Source organism: Mastacembelus armatus, chromosome 3 (genome assembly GCF_900324485.2).
Source record: "Mastacembelus armatus chromosome 3, fMasArm1.2, whole genome shotgun sequence".
NCBI lineage: Eukaryota > Metazoa > Chordata > Actinopteri > Synbranchiformes > Mastacembelidae > Mastacembelus > Mastacembelus armatus.
This window is the reverse complement of record NC_046635.1, coordinates 7,430,247-7,448,865: the sequence shown is the minus strand read 5'-3', so window position 1 is coordinate 7,448,865 and position 18,619 is coordinate 7,430,247. Positions and strand designations below refer to the sequence as shown.

The following is an 18,619-nucleotide window of genomic DNA, read 5'->3' as shown; positions in this document are numbered from 1 at the left end:
AGAGGAGAGCCAGCTGGCTGTTCAGGCTGGAGGTCACCGACTTTTTAGCCCTAAACCGAAGCAGCTGGACGTCAGCAAAAATTAGAAGGACAACGATGGTGGGATGTGCCTCTATCCACTCCACCCCAGTCTTCAGTGGCTGTTATGATCTTTAACGAAACAGCTTCCTTTCAGCAGCCTCTAGAAGAGCACCGAATGCCTCAGCTCAGAGTTCTCCTGCAAAATGTCCCAGAAAGATGCAGAAAACACAAAAACAACCAGAAAGAGATGAAAAATGCCCTCAGAGACACAGAACGTCCACAAAGAGACACCAAACAACTGCAAGAAGCTAATTGATTATGCAAAATGAACTAAATGAGATATACTGTGACCATAAACAAATGCAAAATGTGCTTCTACAAGAAACCTCCACAAAGAGACCCATCAATATTTCAAGAAAAAGCAAAATAATTGCAAAGAGACACCAGAAAACCCAGAGATGCAAAAAGCCCATCATCGTCATCATCATCGTGTATGCCTTGCTTCTGCCTGAGAGAGTGGGGCTTTTGATATTTCTGTGGCCCAGGACCCATTGTGTCATAATCTGTCCATACAGACCAGTCTAACATCATTATAAAAAGAGCCCAGAAACTGCTACTTTGATCCTGTAAATCTTTAGTTACCTTCACTGACCAATGAGTGCACACTAGGTGGTGCTGTCATACTAATAATTGTATCCTTGGACTAGACTATACTGAATACATTGATGGTAAAGTCAAGCAAAAATAAACTGGTAAAATAACTGGTTTCAATCAGCACACAGGTTATGATAAACAATTTATGGGTTTCCCTTAAAGTATAGAGAACAAACTATCAGCATGTCTTCATGTGTTGCTTATTTGTTTATCTGTAATAACACTGTTAGAGGTCTGATTGCGCTGTTTTTCTACAGATGCTATGTTGAGAATGGAGGGGGTAGAAACAATCAAATAAAAAATAACAAATCCAATCAACAAGGATTCTGTGTATGTGAGTTAGATATATTAATGACTAGGTACCCAGAGACTTTAAATCAAAGCTGAATGTTGTATGTCCTCCATCGACCAAATCACATGCATTCTTCTAAGCTTTGATTCATGTTCTACTCAGAGAGATTGTAATTGTCTTTTCCATAATACCAGGATTAACTTTGCCATCTGTTCAGCTCAATATTCTGCCTCTCTCTCACATTTACCTTACCAATGCCATCACCTCACATGTGCCCTCTATGCCACAGTGCAGTGCAGTGGTCCTAAAACCAAAAACAGAAGGCGCAACCCACAGTAGGGAGGGTTAGTTGTAAGACTACAGTTATTTGAAGTGTGTTAACGCCCTCGAACCCTGCGAGCATCCTTTCACTAATCTGCTTAGAATCAGCATCTGCTCTCTCTTCCTCTTTTTGTCAATGGCTCTGTCTTATAATACATACTCATGCAGACATGTGAACAAAAAAACACACACAACCATACACAGTTTGAAGGCATGCTCATGGGATTTTTAAGAGAGATATGTTAGATTTCTAAAATGTGAAGAGCTGTGTTGTGTTTTAAACCATTAGTACAAACACACACACATACAGTTGCACACACTAACTTGTGGCTTACCACAGGGCGTAGCCACTGTAGCTAAACAGAAATAAATCTATGTCATAAACATCGAGAGCTTTATTTCCCTGTGACGCATACAGCTGTACTGCCCTCCTCCGATTTTAATTCAAGATACAACCTACTTTGAGTGCTATGTCATGATAGTGGCAACCCTTGACCCATGCATTGTACTCTTATGGTGATTTGACTGGTATTACATCTGTACATGCAAAGTTATATTCAAGAGAAGAGGTCTCCATTTACCTATGGGGCTGAATCAACTGTAAATGATGACAAATCGCTCTCTGTCTTGCTACTAGCTGCACAAACATGTAGCTGACAGGATGTGGTCAACATAAAGGACCTACATCTTTACTGTTTCCACAATACTATCGACACATATTTTGTTAAGACTGTCTTGTCTTTAGAGGTTAGTTATAAAACATGTGTAACACCAAGGTTATATTCTATGAAAATAGCTATAGAGTTTATAGCAGATAGTCAAATGCACACAACTGTGTAGGTGATACGCAAGCACAGGCATACTATTTGCATTCAGTCAGTGCTGTAAAAGGTATTCAAGCCTTTCATTTAAAAGTCCAATACAAGTAAAATTCATTTTTTATTCATCATTAAAGGAAATCTAAAATTAGCAGCAAAATACAGCTGCAAGTACCAAAACCAAAATTGCTGTTTTGACAAATTTGCCCATCTCACAACAATATAATGTTTTTAAATTATACTGAAATTATTTTTGCATCAAGGCACCACTATAATATTCCAGTGTGGCTAGTATTAACTACTTTATATTCATATTAATTTTAGATGATTCTATAACAATTCAACCATTTTAGAAGTTTAGAAGTGAAGTAGCTCTTTTTCTTATTTAATAATGGTCAAATGGGTTAAAAGGTCACAAATGTTAACTGCTTGGGAAAATTAAACTTAGTACAGTAGCCTAATTCAGTAAACCTAGTTAGCCATAGTGCAAGAAAGAGTTGTTGACTGTAATTTCTCTGCTTGAGGAGTAACTTAATTACATTAAAGCTTTTCTAAAGGAGTCACAGATAATCCCAACACCTTGGCCAGCAGCAGAAGTACTGTACCACAGTTCACTGTCATTCCTTCTGTGGAGACTGCCCGCCTGTTCTTTAGGTCCCACATCTTGTCTGCGTTGGGCTTGGCCAGCTGGGTTTGTAGTGCTCCAGACCAGAGCTGGGCTATTTTGAGGAATGTGGTCATGGTGATCTCAGAGGCATGGCCCCATAGACTCAAGTGTAGACTGATGACGACCCTGTGCCTTTCAAATGAATAGATTTGAAATCTTTTCCAGAACCCAACATACCACCCTCCCCCCCAACACACACACACACACACACACACACACACACACACACACACACACACACACACACACACACACACACACACACACACACCCAGCACCTTGTCCATTTTTCCATTATTACTAAAAAGAGGGAGCAGTTGTTCGTTTCCCACTGCTAAAGCCCACAGGAGTGAGTGTGAGTGTGTGTGGTTGTTTGTCCATATGTGGCCCTGTGATGGACTGGTGACCTGTCCAGGGTGTACCCCTGCCTTTGACCCAAAGAGACCTAGGTTAGGCTCCAGCAGATCCCTGTGACCCAAAATAGGAATAATCACGTATAGATAATGGATGAACAAATGAATATTCACCATCATTTTAAGATGACCTTTCCCTCTCAGACGGTGCATTCATTTCCTTGCAAGAATTAGCAGAGCTTCATACAGTTGAACTTTAACACCTGTAGCTAATATAAAGAATAAAAAACATGGCAATTAATGAACTTACTTTACTGCCCAGTAATGCTGATGAACACTATTTATAAATCAAAGTGAGGATATTTTAAAAACACAAGAACAAACAAAAAGTCTTTTAAATTTGAGGGAGGAACTTTGTTTTATTATTTATGAATTTTGTCTCTCTTTTCTGTCACTGTACTGTAAAAATCCCCAGACTCAACATAAATGTACATTTTGTTGTTTAAAACAAAGTGGTTAAACCAGTTATGGTTCAGGAGGCCAAAAATGTATTTTCTGAAAACCTGAATTGTCCTTTTGCAGCACAGTTTGAAATATCTTATTGTACATGTCTGGTCAGACTGTAGTTGAAAATAGACAAAGGCTAATCCTTGGTTGTTTACAGCCTGTAAATCTCATATCATGGGGATTGCAAAGGATCATTGTGCCACAGGAATAACAGCGTGAAACTGTTTTGTTGCTTTTTGAATCTGTACTCTGTTTGATGAAAGAAACAATCAGGGGAGATTCAGTGGAGTGAGACCCATGCCTCTGCAAGTGGGGCCAATATAGGGGGAGTCGCACTTGCTGAACAACTACAGACGAGAGAGACGGAGTACTAATAAAATGCTGCTGTACAGGACCATGGTGACTTAGCTCTGCAAGGGCCTACAATTATATTTAAAATCATTCAACATTATGGGCTAGCTCTTCTCAATTCAGAGTCTAGCCATCCTCATTACTTGTTACATGGTATGAAGGTTAATTAATGTCAAAGAGGAGCAGGGACTTTGCAGCTTGTATATGAGGAGCAATTAATGCCAGGAACGAGCACTAGGCCCTGGACAAAGGGATAGAAAGAACACACAAGACAAAAAGACATGATCAATAGAACAAAAGAACAGATCACAGAATTCATGTCAGATCAGGGAAGTCATAACCCAGAAATTAAAAATGTTTTCAGCTTGGATTTACAAAAGAGCAAATCAGTGATAAAACAAAGCTCTAAAATTGGGCCTCAAGAGGTCTATCAAACTTCTGAAAGTATAACAAATACAGCTATGTTGGGGCCCACCCATGTACAAACATCAGTACATATGCTAAAATACTAAACTCTACCCTTGCCTGGACAGGGAGACATGCTTGTGTCAGCTCATACTCACAACTATCAAGCAGAACCATTTTGGACAAGAAGATGAAGGCAAGTAAGAGGGGAAGAAGAAACACACTTATAAAGGTGGTAATACACTTACAAAGGTGCCTTTATCACCCATCTTGAGGATAAATGTAGCCTATAGGCTTTTGTGCACATGGCAGAAAAGAAAGAAACCATAGCTTCAGAAAACAGGTCTTGATTACAAGTTAATGCTAATCTGAGTCACAAACTTTAAACTCAACTTAAATACCCCAATTCTTGACAGCATGTTTAGGTGACACACTATGTGAGTCAAGGTTTCACAGAGTGAGGGCCATGGGGGCCAACAAACATACACTCAGTTTTCTTCTCATTTCTTCTCTCCTTCTTGAAATTCACAATAATAAAGGAAGATAAAGGGTCTTTGGGTTTGGAGATGGATTTCGGTGTGTACAGTTTCTTCAGTGACACTACTTTCTCTCCTCCGCACTGGCTGCCACGGATCACTCTCCATAGCCATGTGTGGGTGGTGTCCTACGGAGCCACACCTCCGCTGCTGCTGCCGCCGCCGCTGCTGCTGCTGCTGCTGCTGCTGCTGGTTCAAGTCGAAGCAGCTCGCTCGTTCTCCACCAGTCACTAGCAGGACTGATCTGATCGGGTTGTGATCGCTGTCCGGAGAGGATAGATGTGCAAACCCCCTGGAATATCCGTGAGCTGGAGAGGCCAGAACCGACCACCGTGGAGGACTGTCTTCATTTATTTGTCAAAAGGGAAAGAGCCACGGTGAAAGCATGGCGGTTGAAGAAGAAGGACTTCGGGTTTTTCAGAGCGTTAAAATAAAAATAGGTAAGAAGGAAAATCCCTACCCCCAGTCTGTGCGCCTCAATGGACGGCTCCAGCAGGCAGGCAGGCAGTGAGGGCTGGAGGGACTCAGATGTGTCTTGTTGTGCCTGATACTGTTATTACACTTCACACGTCTCTCACTCAGCGCACAGGCTGCACGGCGCAAACTGCACAGCTCCAAATGTAAAGAGCAAAATCTAGCGATTTCAAGCCCTGTGGGAAATGAGGGGGATTTGGCAGCTGGTACTGGTGTCCAGATCGTTTGTTAGAGAGAGCTACATATGGAGACTTGTGCAGACTGGGTGATTTTTAGCAGACCGTGCGACATAAAGGCTCCACAGCTGCAAACAATATATCCAGACGCGTTTCTGTGCACTTCGTATCAAATGAACCTTTATCACCGCTTAGCTGCAGCCACCCATTCATGTTATTTCTCCCTCATCCCTCCCTGTCCTCCCCCCACCAAACAGCTTCATGGTTGAGTGTCTAGCTATTGACTGTTGGTCCAGATTTCTATATTTAGATATCTAACTGGTCTCCAGTGAGTACCCTTGGTTTGTTGGAGACATGTGGTGCATGCATATCTTGTGAATGGAGCCATGAGGAGGTTGAATAATGGATACTTTAGTGGAGAGGACTGTTTTTATGCAGTTCAGAACTGGTTATGCTTATACAAGAAATGAACTCCCCCTATCATAAGTGAAAACTGTAATTACACAATGAAGCTGTAACTAACTGTACATAACCCAAAGTACTGCATGGATTCAGCAGCTACTAAAAATGCTGAGAATAGAATAGGAAAGAGGTAATAATAGTATAAAACAGGAGAGAAAATAAGGAAATGCTACTTTTAAGCTACACAGACTTTTGTCATGTCTAATAAACGATATCTTGAACAATGCAACACAATAATGCTATTTCACACTCCTATGTGACGTTTTTGTTGTTTGGCTGTTTTGTCTAATCAGGAGTTGAAAAGAAAATAATGTCTATTTTTAGTGATATAAAAGCAACAAAAACTTCAAATCTTATATTTGAGAAGCTTTGATCAGAGAAATAGTGGGACCTCTGCATGGAAAAGTATTTAAATGATGAATTCATAATTGCTAATTGAATTTCTATCAGCCAGCTACCTATAATCAACAAGCTGTAATTATAGTAAGGATTGTAATGTTTCTTTTGATAGAGGTCTACAGTGCTGGTGTCTAACCTGTTTGAGAACATATTGACATTTTTTCCTTTTAAATATCAAAAGTCAGAACAATCATTTTCTCTGTTGGCTCTAATCATTATGTTGGGTCAAAAGGGGACGGTTGGGATTGACTCCTTTAGTTTTCACTGACATCTGGCACCTAGTTCACCCTGGCCATGCTGTCCAGTTTGTTTTGACTCCAAACATGCGACAGAACGGATGATCAGAGAAAAAAAATGACAACAAACACACATACAAGCTTTGAGGCACTGTGGTAATGCCAGCCAGCATTAGAAAGAAACACCCTGGTGGCCCCTTTTTCAGTTGCTATACCAAATTAAGCTGTGTTTTTAAGCTCCTTACCTGCTGTTAAAATTGGCTGCAGAGGAAAACAGCTGGAGAGAGAACCATGCTGAGTTGAGTTTGCCAAATAGTCTGGGATAATATGCTCAGACCTGTAACTCTACAGAGATATATGAATGACTAAGGTCTCATTAGGTTGCTACATTTTCTGAATGCCTGTTCAGGAGAGTTTAGTTCCTGTGAATAAAAACTGAAGGAGTAGAGGACCTGTTTCCATCACAAATGACCTGCCTATAAATGGGCCAGCTTAATAATCATGCTAATGAGCGGTTACCTGAAAGTAAAAGCACTTAATCCAAAAAATGGCCCCTGTGAGTCTTATATGCCATTATATTACATGTCAATAAGCTATTAATTATGTATTCATTATGCAGGATTTTATTGTTGTAGCTGATTGAGATGGATTGGATTTTTAACTTTCTTCCTATTTTTCATATGTAAAAAATAATTTTAATAATCTTTACTCAATCAAATGATTTTCAAGCAAAAATAAAACAATGCAAATTTTAGCCTCTCAAGTATGAAGCTATTCAGCTTTTTTTTTCTTTGACATTTTTATAAACTACATGTGTTTGGGTTTGGATGAAACAGAACACCTTAATCACATGAGCCTGGACTCAGAGAAATACCAGGGCAGATGTTTTGCACTGTCATACAAGTCACTAGTTGGAAGATTAACGGATAATGACAAAAATATTTTACAGTTGTCAAATAAATGTAGTGAAGTAAAAAGTAAAATGTTTATCTCTGAATTTTAATAAAATACAAATATAAAATGGCATCAAGTGAAAATGCTCATGAAAGAGTAACTGAAATTTGTACCAAGTACAATAAGTGAGTAAATGCACTTAGTTACATCCCTCTGCTGGCAAAATGTCATTATGTCTCCTCCATGAGTTGTTTGCAAGCTCTGTCTATGTCATGACTTGTTATTTACAGTTTAGCAACGTTCATGAAGAACATTTGTGTTGTTGTCCAGACTCTGAGGTTCCTCAGTCCTTCTGTAATGTCATACAGTAATGACAGCTGGGCTTCCACAATGTAGTTTCTTTTAGGCAGTCTCTCATCCCACAATGCTCTACTCCCAGTAACATCTATGAAATGCTTGCATCACATTGTTTTCATCAAAGTCTTGTCCTTTGGCATCAGGCTGCCATTGGGTGATGACTCAGAGCTGAAAATCTGCCACATATTTATAGCTGAGAGAGAGGGGGTTTTATTGTTATGCTCTGCCAGGTAATGACTCTTTTCAGTTTCCTGGAGGAAAACATGAATTTCGGAAATTGAATGGGGCTACTGGACCCGATTCAGTACTGTCTGGGTAACACAGGAAACAGGAAACTACCCCCAATTCACTTCCTGATTGGCTGGAATAGACTACAAAAGAATTGTGTTTTTTCCTGCATGGCAACAAGTTAATACAAAGCAGATGTGGTGAGACACAGAGTGAGGGACAGAGGTGGTGTCTCACTCACAGGAGCAGTCTGTACCTCATCTGTCAGCGCTCGGAGAGACAGGACCTCTGAGAGGCACAGCTGGAGTCAGGACCTTCCACTAATTAACAACAACATATGTGCATTCGACGTCTGTGCCAACCACAGTTTGTCCTGGATAGATCAGTTTTATGGTTAGCTGGGCATCAACGTCTGTACATGCCTTTGAAGAAGTGTGTGATAATAAATTATTGTATCTGTCTCCTGACATTTGCCAGGAAACCAGTGAATACAAACAGCTAAATTTTACTTAAACCCACAAAGCCTGCAGAGGTTTTTGACAACTAATAGCAATTTTTAACATTATTTTTATATGTGATCGCTGTTTTGTTTTGTTCACTAGAACTAATGATTTTAGTGATTTTAATGCATTGTTATTGTTTGCTGCAGTCTTAATACACTTTTGGGAAAAAAATGAGGAAACTGGATGTTTAGTGGTTAAAGGAAGTGTGTTTTGAACACTGAAAGACAGAAGATGCATCAGCAGAACAATTAAATTTGCTAGTGTGCTATTTTGAGTGCATTTGCAAACAATCAGAGTTTTCTGCAGAAGTATTGTCTGTATAACTAAGTTTTCTGGAAGTTATTGGATTGGCCTGAGAGTTGGTCTCCACTGAACACGGCAACATCTAGCTTAAATTCTCTTCAGGCTTTAAAGTGTTGGCACAGCACTGGCTTGTTACTGCTGAATAGTATTGTAAGAAAAGTACTAAGTATAATATTGAATGTATGGAAAGATTGTTCAATGCCGAGTGGGCCACAGTGATTACTAGATTACATATTGTGTAGAGAAGGTAAAGTGTTTCACGACACAGGAGTGTGTGGCTGAATTCAGGCAGCTCAGGCTGGATGACTCAGATCAGCGAGACCCGAGAGGGAAAAGTTGGTGTGTCCCTACAAGACCCCCCCCCCCCCCACACACACACACACCCACCCCCAACCCTCCTTCCCTTGACAGCTGGCCAAGAGAGATTCCCTAACTTCCTCCTGACCAGACTGAATAGGAGATGCAGAGTGACAGGGAGTGGGAAAGGACAAATGTTTTAGAAACACTCACATATGTGTGTGTGTGTGTGTGTGTGTGTGTGTGTGTGTGTGTGTGTGTGTGCCAAGTTCTTCATTTTGTCCTACAGGACAAGCTGTGGTAGTTTGCTGTAAACATGTGTGTTGACTGTTAAGACTCAGACCATGTTGCAGTCCAGGCAGGTTTAAACTGGTGGACTACTGTGTGCTGGGTACAGCAGCTTTTCTCGCACTCAGTGGTGTCCTCTCCATGAGAACACAGTACTAGAACTAGTGGGGTAGTATTACCATGGGCCCAGCATACGGGGTCAGTGCAGGTAAATAAATGGCTGGAGCACTCACCCAGAATGCAACTCCTTCAGGATGACCTTCAGATACCCTATGGGAGAAGTTAACTTGATCGCCACTGCTGTACAGTAGTGAGAAAATCAAGTATCATTATGAGTTACCATATAATATCTATGTTGTGTAAAAGCAGAAATATTTCAACAGAAAGTGGTTTAACACTTCTGTAACAAAAGTGGCTCCACACGTGCTGTTAGGTTTTGCAACAGTGTTGGCCTCCGCTGGCAACACCAGCAGTGTCAGTTTGCCACATAACAGGGACTTAAACCCAACTTACTTTCCCTTTCCTGTGCTTGCAGAAGATAATCATATCTTGTCACTACTGTGTGTGCCGATCTGTTTGTTAGTGCGTGTTTGTAGCTGAGAATAAAGGGGGAGGGTTGTTACCTTATTTTACATATTTTGATTGTTTTTCCTACAAGTAAAAAAAAAAACAGAACAGAGTTTTCTGAGAATTATGCAAATTGATAAAAAGGCTGGAGGGAGTGCTGAGTTTAGATTGTGTCCTGACCAGTAGGTACAGCCTGTATATAGTTGTGAAAGCAGCTCCCTCCATTCAGCCTCTACTTATACTTCTCACTGCACTCCACCATGACACCACACTGCTTTGAAAGATTACACCCACATCCTGAATGAACATGCTAGGTTTCTGACCCTGTCATGTGAGCAGATTTTAATGTTGATTTTCCCCTTCACAGTGGAACTTCACTGTGTATGTCTCTGTGTGTTTCTGTGTATGTTTGTGACTATGTACTGTGGTTTTACTCAAGTTTGCTCAAGACTAACAGATCTTTGTGACCATTAGCCCTTGGCTGCACTAGACAGAAAGTGAGTTTGATCAGTAACTGAACACAGAGACTGTGGTGTGCAGCACACCCTGTCTTTAACTGTAAACTCTTTTTTTCCACCCTCTTTCCCCTAATGCTGCTCCAGCAACTGTTGTGCTTGTGTAGAAATTTCAGCACAGAACAGCCAATCTGCTTTCAGTGTCAGGTTGTTAATTCTGCTGGACAGTTTGTGACAAGAAGCATTACTTTTAAAAGTGTTATGTTGGTACAGACAACAGTAGATACTCCTGCTAATAAACCTAAACCAGCTGTTAAATAAAATGAAAGAGAAATCAACTATTGATAGTGACATGGAATGCAGAGATTATTGTTTAGTTTTGCTTCATGGGAAGAACGTCTGTTGTTTTGTGTTTGATATGCTGCTCAGTGTTTTAAAAAGCAGCAAAGTTATTGAGTCAATCAATTGAAAATTCATTTTTAGTAGTAAAGGAATCAATTTTTTCTTTAGGTTATTATCTCATTGTTTCAAATATATTTTGTGCTGTTTTGCTAAAAAACTATAGTATTCCTAACTTTCTAGAGAGTCTAAGTATGTCGATTAATTTCAGGACAGAGCCACACATAATTAGTATCATTTAATTAGATGGTTTGTCAATAAATAAAAGAAATACTGTCTTTGGATTCAGCTACAGTGACGTATGTAACAACACTTTAATGGTTTAACACTTTACTGTATGTGCGAAATACTGTTTGTTATGCAAAAAAGGGTGGGTTCTTCTTTACCTGACCTTTAAACTACTTACAATAATAACCCTCCCAAACTATTGTGTATCAGACATTTAGCTCGTACAGTCTTGGAAGGTGACTCTAAAATGTTTTATCCTTTAGAATGTCATGCTGTTGTTCTCCTCAAAGAGCTGTTGCATTCCATGAAACTGCACAACCACATCTGAAGACTTCAAGTCAGAGAGAGGCTGGAGTGAAAATTTAAAGAGGAAACCAGAGTTTTAGAGGTTTTAACAGGTTTTCAGGGATAGTGCTGGATAATGTTGCATTGCAGCAATAGTTGAGCCTGGTTCAGCTTTTTAGCTGGAGAAATAAATGGGCTTTAAATTGGCACCCCCACTGTGATGACTTACTGACATTTACAGACTTTTACACTGTAATTAGATTTAACAGCTCAAGCTGCTCAAATAGAGTCACATCAAAGTCTTTTCTATGTCTTCATTGTTTTACAGACTTTCTTTTTTGTGTGTGCATCTCATCACTGGTCTGCGTCTCACTTTGAAAGATGTGGGTGTTAAGCAGGCAGGTCAGGTCTAACAAAGGACACTGTCAACCGCAGGATCCATGTCCATAGAGTCCATAGTCCATGTATATTTTATTTACTTCTTATAGATTAAAGTATAATCAGATAACAAAACATAATTTATGTTTCAACCCTAGTTTCAATGCTAAAAAATATTTTACTGTGGGATCAAAGCCACTGCTGTGAATATCCACAGAGCAGGCCTGTGTGTGGGTGTAATGTTTTTATGTTTAGTCATTTTCAAAAAGACAGTAATGACTTAGAGTTTTGTTTCGGTTCTTGTTTTGATTCTCTACTTAGAAACATCAAAAGAACTGAACATTAACAGTGGGATAATATATTATTCTCACTCCTGTTTCACTCCTTCTTTCTGTTCTCACGATGTCTCTGTCTCACACATACACACACACACTCTCGCAGGGGTAACTGAGTTGCTGCTTTTAAACTACATCTTGGATCCAGTTGAAATTCCTTTCTCCTCATCTCATTTCCTGTTCTGCTCTCCAGTTTTCTATCACACTCTTTCTCTCTCTCTCTCTCTCTCTGTCTCTTTCTGTAGTCTTCCTCCTCTCTCGCCCTTGATTGAGTGCACTGCTTGTATTTTTCTCAGTAACACCAACCCCCTTCGCCCCTCCTTTCCTTAAAGCCACTGAAAGCATTCACGCCCATGTATCCTCGAATGTTTCCTTGTCAGAAGAGATTACAAGTCAAGCTTTAACTGTTCTACTAGTCATCGGAGGAGGAAGAGGAACAAAGCGTCACATTCACTGCGTCCATTATTTTGTTTCAATCACTTGTGCTTCCTCCTTTCTTCCGTTCTTGCCTCCTGTTCTCCACTTTCTTCTGTAGGAAAGAGCCAGAGAGTCATCGTTTCTCAGTGTGACGAGCTGTCTCGCCCTCTTTTGGGGTGCTCCTGTCGTCATTCTGCTTAATGACCCCCATGTGTTTTTTCATGCACACCATGCACACTCACACACATGTGCGAGCAGTGTGTCTTTGCAACATGTGTTTAGATGCCAGGGCAAAGTATTCTCCAAGGACAGCTGCAGTGATGCTTGGCGACAAGAAAAGCTGCTATTGCTGCTTTTTAAATTTCTACTCATTATGAGAGAGAAAGTAAAAGAGGGTAAAGGTAAAAAAAAAAAAGAAAAGGGGAAGCTACCATAAATAGAGCAAAATGAAATAAGGGTGAAGCTAATTTGAAAAAGACAAATGAAAGCTAAAGGCAAGCTATTCAAGACAATCACTACACAGAAGAAAAGCAAAATGGGGGCTTCAGACAAAAAGGAAAAAACAGCAACAAATACATCCAATGGATGGATAGGAGGAGACAGACGGACATACTGGCTTAATAATAAAGTCAGCCACCCACCCTGTTGTAAACTTCCATTGAAAGGACAAGCTCTCCTGTGGCTTATCAACTCATCCAGAAATATAAGACAACTTCCTTCTCCCCTGAACAGGAAGCTGTAAGATGTCAGTCCTGTTTCTGTAACAACAAGCCCTCCAGCCTAAGTGACCATACAGGTGATTTGTCCCTGGACTCTGGTACAACCAATAGGATTGTTTCCTGAAATAGCACCTCAGCTGTGTTGCTGTGTGCAAGGCCTTCGTCGTCATGGGTACAATAATAATGCGTTGAGTGACCAGACGGGATGTGAAAAGTTGCCGCAGGTACACATTCTTTCTGGAGTCACCTAGTTTAGTGGAGCTGGAGGATGTGTTACTTCAGCTGAGCAGCTCTGGAGCACTGGGTGTAGTCACCCGGGCAGAGCTCACTGCTCACTGGTCCATATACTGGTCCCAACTGTAGGGCTGCCTACCACTCTGTCCTTTCTGTTTTTAATACAGTGCAGAGGATTTGGAGGTGATCAAAGACAGAGCTGACAGAGCTGACAGCTTAGCAATGCAACACATTAACATGTTTCTTTTGCTATTGAGTAATTAGTAAAGTAATAAAATCACTGGTGTACTGGGTAATGAGTAATGGATTGCAGTTTTCAATTAACTTGGTCCACACTGTTTTAAGACACTGACTTTGTTTATAGGATGATGTTTTGCAGCTACTTGCATCAATAATTTTATAATTTTGAATCTGATTTTAAATTTTACATAGAACCCAGTGGATAACTATTATTTTAAACCTCAGTTTATTTTAAAATATTTTATTAAACCCCATATTATTTCAGAAATCTTAACATGAACATAAACAAGCATTTCTTGCTAAGGATCTCTTCAGTGTTGTAAACTATTGTGACAAAGACGTGTTTAATTTTGCTTTATCGTATTCTGTGGACCTCTACCAGGGTGACATTTTACAGATAAAAAATACATTTCTAGCTGATAAAGGCCAGACAGCAGTGAAGTAAACTGTAACATTTGAAATTAAACATGTGCTAACAGATGCTAAGTCAGTAAAACTGTTGTTTGAGTGTATGGGATATCCATGGATTCTTTTTTAATATAAACATGAGCTTTATGTCACGGAAATGTGGTCAAATATCCTTCTCTGTAAATGTTTTCTGTTCTTCAGTAACTCTTACACATTCTGTCACATTGTTTGACTTTACTTTGCAAGTTGAGTCATTAAACACACACACTGAGCTGAGGAAACTGGTAATCCCATGATGTTTTGGTGTTTGGGATGATCTGCATGTCGCAATCCAATTGAGGGGACGCATAGGTCATAAATGAGAGAAAGAGGAAAAGAGATTGGAAGAAATTCGGGAGCGCAGGGTGAGAAAGGAGGATTACAGGAGGGAGATATAATAAATGTGGGAGAATAAATGAGAGAAAAGTAGAGGCAGAAGGGAGATCTAATGACAGAGGGAAGTAAAAGGATAAAACAGAGATAAGAGACACTTACGTCATTCCTCTGTCTGCTTACACATAAACAAAGACAGTCTGAAATCACAAGTTGATGCGTCAGAATGTGTTTTACAGCTCAGGTGTCTTTCAAATTTGTGACTGGATGTTGTTAGTGTGAAATATTGTGTATCGATGCACCTATTATATGAATGACCCCTTCAGAGGTCAGAACGTTGGGTTTGCTCTTCTTTCTTGTTTATCCGTTCTTGATACAACTGTTTCTATCACTTTTCACATGGTCGGCTGAGTGAAACACAGTACATTGTCCTACAGTAGAGACTCTGTGCCATTATCTCTTTATTTCAGTATTTGTTTTATTTCTGCCTTTTATGGTGTTTCATCCCACCATCCAGCATGGCCTTATAAACACTTATGATTTCCAATATTACAAACATGTCATATGAGATAAAATAAGATAAACTTTCTTAATCCCCAAAGGGGGACTCAAGTAGTCTCATAGTAGTGCTCATGTTTATTGTAATATAAGGAGCAGCTCATTGAATTTTGCAGTAGATTTTGTTGGAACCTTGTGCCACATGGTAATAAGATATATGAAGCTTTAGCTGCAAAGAACTCACTGTTAATTTTTTATGGTATTTGTTGATAGTTTGAAAGGTATAAAAAAAAAACACCTTTAAGTTGCAATAAATCAGTGCAGAGTCTAGGTTAACTGGTTGATCTCAACAGTAAGAGGAACCTTACTAGTGTGTAAATACACCATAGGTTTTATCCAAACAGTGCAATGGCATATGAGAGAGTGCCTCATGACTAATGTGACTACTCACCTCCTCCCAGCTATGCCACATGATAGGTTTTCATTGTTGCAACACCATCTCCTCCTTCTTTGTTCAGTGATAAGACACAGCTCTTGGAAATCCAAAAACTTTCAAGCTCAGTGGTTGCTGTGTAATGTTTAGCATTAATGTAATTTATTTGAGATGGCAGAGAAAATGCTGCACTATGTAATAAAGCGGGCACAGGAAACATATTCATAAGAAAAAATGACTTCATTAATCTGGAAGCTATGTGTTTACACCTGGTTATTCAGTGTCAGATGTCTTCTCTCTCCCCTTCCCTTTTCCAGGATGAGCTACTGAGTCAGAAACAGTACAACAACATGTTCTACACTAAAGTAGCTGAAGATTTATATAGTGCGAGAACAGAAATGTTTTTATTTGAACAGACTATAGATATGATAATTGGTTAAAAGTTTATTTTTAAGCTTTAGCATCACTAACCAAAACACCATCAAAAAACTACTCCAATAGTAGAGATTCTTTATACAGTTTTTCTGGAGCAGTGGTTCCCAAAGTGGAGACTGTGTGAAGCTGCTGACGAGAAAGGAGAAAGAACTAATGTTTCATAGCACTGTTACATATTTTGTTTTGTTGTCATTTTGGGGCCTCTAAAAATGAAAAGAAGTAGACACTTTAAGTTTATTAGATCAAATATTGAATTCGCAAACAGCAGCACTCACCCAATGACTCATGCTGTGCAGCTTTGAAACCCAGAAATAAAAGGTGTTAGATTTGGTTTAGCTCAGCTTGTCTGTTGAATAGTAGCATCATATATCTGTGCCTATAATGGAGCATTATTGGAGAAAACAATGATGATGTTGGGCTCACAGATATGTAACTATAGACTACAGATTCCAATTGGTCCCCAGGGTGAAAAGAAACCAAAATGTAACAGAGCATTGACTTACACAGATCCATGGCTTCATAAAGCAGAATATATTGCTCCTGTGGGACCGGAACACCACCTTTGTGGTTTGTGCGTGTGTGTAGCTCGGTGGGTGGTTGGGCCACATTCTTGTGAAAGGGAGTGCTGTCTGTCACGCATGTTCAATGAATAGATTTTGCTTAAGTATTCAGGAAATATCAGGCAGTACATACGCACAGAGCCACACAACACAACTTACAAAAACAGTTTTCACATCTTTTTGAATGGGACATTGTTATTTGTGAGTCTGTTATGGCCTGATGTTTGTGTGTCGAGTGTAAAAGTAGTCACCCTGACAGAGCTAAGCTCATTATATGTGATTTGGTGATGTAATGATGATGAAAGTGTGTGTTAAAGAGTGATACACAGTGCCAGCTCAGCACTGACCTCCCTCTCCCCTTCATTCAAAGCAGACAGGTGTGAACTTATATGTGTGTCTTTATTTTGCATGTTTTCAGTGCTCATAACTAAATCACTTATTTCAGTCTGCCTGAACAAACACATTGCTATTGCCAACATCAGTGCTCATAAAAAGACAACTCATCACATCCTTCTGCTTTCTCTCTTTGCTTTTCTTTGCTCAGGAGAAGCAAAAAACATCCCTCCATATCCAGGACCAAACAAGATGAGGGATTGTTACTGCACCGTCAACCTGGACCAAGAAGAGGTATTCAGGACCAAGATCGTAGAGAAGTCACTTTGGTACGTGGAGGATCACTTCCTACATATGATTCTTTTTGTTTCTCATTCTTTCAGTCTACATATACAGAAATGTATGTTCATGAATGCAAAATCATTGACATGGTATAAAAATGTTAAAATCATGGATTACGGTGTTGGAAGGACCCAATCAGAGCCCTGATACAGTAGAGATGCTGTGGAATGGTTTCAAAAGATGTCCTAAGACTATGGCTGAGCTGAAGCAGTTCTGTAACAAAGGCTGGTCCAAAATTCATCCTGAACATTAAGGTCTGATTGGCAGCTAGAGGAAGTGCTTGTTTCAGGTTATTGCTGCCAAAGGAGGTTCAACCACTTAATTTTTCCACCAGCACTGTGAATGTTTAATGGGTGTGTTTAGTAAAGACACAAAACATTACCGTTTGTGTGTTATTAGCTTAAGCACATTGTGTTTGTCTATACTGGCGACTTAATTGAAGGTCAGCTCATATTTTATGAATAGAGAACCTGGTATTTCCAAATGTAAGATACTTACTGTACTGAATTGTGGAAATGAAATGAATGAATCTTTAAATAAATAACAATTTTTTTTTGTATTCTAAATAAAATTAAAAGATATGCCCTTGGCATTAACAGTAAACAGAAAAAAATATTCAAACACGACGGTTTCAACGTATTTGGTCTGTGTTTGGAGGTTGGCCTGTGGTGAAACTAAAATCATTTTTTGTACATGTTACACAATTTGATGGAAAACATGTTAAATATATTAAATGAAAAAAATAGGAATAGTTATTCCTTCTGGCTATTGCTTTTGTGACTGGGATGAATGGGCAAATATTGTAAAGTGATTTTATTGTGATTGAGTGTGTACAAAAGCGCTATTCCATTTACCATTTAGTAAAGTGGATACAAGTATGGCTTTTTTGGGCCACTGATCTTCTTTGTCATCTTTCCGCTCTCTCTCTCTCTCTCTCTCTCTCTCTCTCTCTCTCTCTCTCTCTCTCTCTCTCTCTCTCTCTGCTTTAATCTTCCTGTCTGCCCTTAACTGTCTCCTGTGTGAAATGTTTGAAATTACTTTATGACATAAAGAGTTTCAGTACAAATTTATATTTGAAATTATAGTGATATTGAGTTCAACCATATCTCTGAGTTGTTCTCAAGGCACTAATCAACTCAAAGTTTTCAAAGAATGCATGTTATTGATTGGCCTGTCTTAGAAACAGATGTCTCATGAACATTTGCCATCTGCACCGTATATCTGTTCACTCAAGAAAAAAAAAAAGAAAATAAAACAAAGAGCATCAAGCAGTTCATGTTCATGTACAAATACAACTACAAATACAATGAAAATGCTAAATTTTGTCTTTACTTGCTCAGTCTGTTATGAAAATATTATTGGTGTACATAAGTTTCTCTTCCTATGTTTTATATGAAAAGTCTTTTTTTGTATAGTACAAGAAACTGTTACTGTGAAATA

General features: G+C 39.3%; 1 protein-coding gene across 1 annotated transcript in view; it reads left to right on the top strand.

Moving 5' to 3' along the window:
* Positions 1-5,091: 5,091 nt before the first annotated feature.
* Positions 5,092-18,619, top strand: part of rasa3 (RAS p21 protein activator 3) — a 36,778-nt gene continuing 23,250 nt past the window's right edge. The window contains exons 1-2 of the mRNA XM_026319878.2: positions 5,092-5,364; positions 17,049-17,166. Of these exons, the coding sequence (XP_026175663.1) occupies positions 5,310-5,364; positions 17,049-17,166 (173 nt within the window). The 5' untranslated portion in view covers positions 5,092-5,309. The remainder of the gene's footprint in view (positions 5,365-17,048; positions 17,167-18,619) is intronic.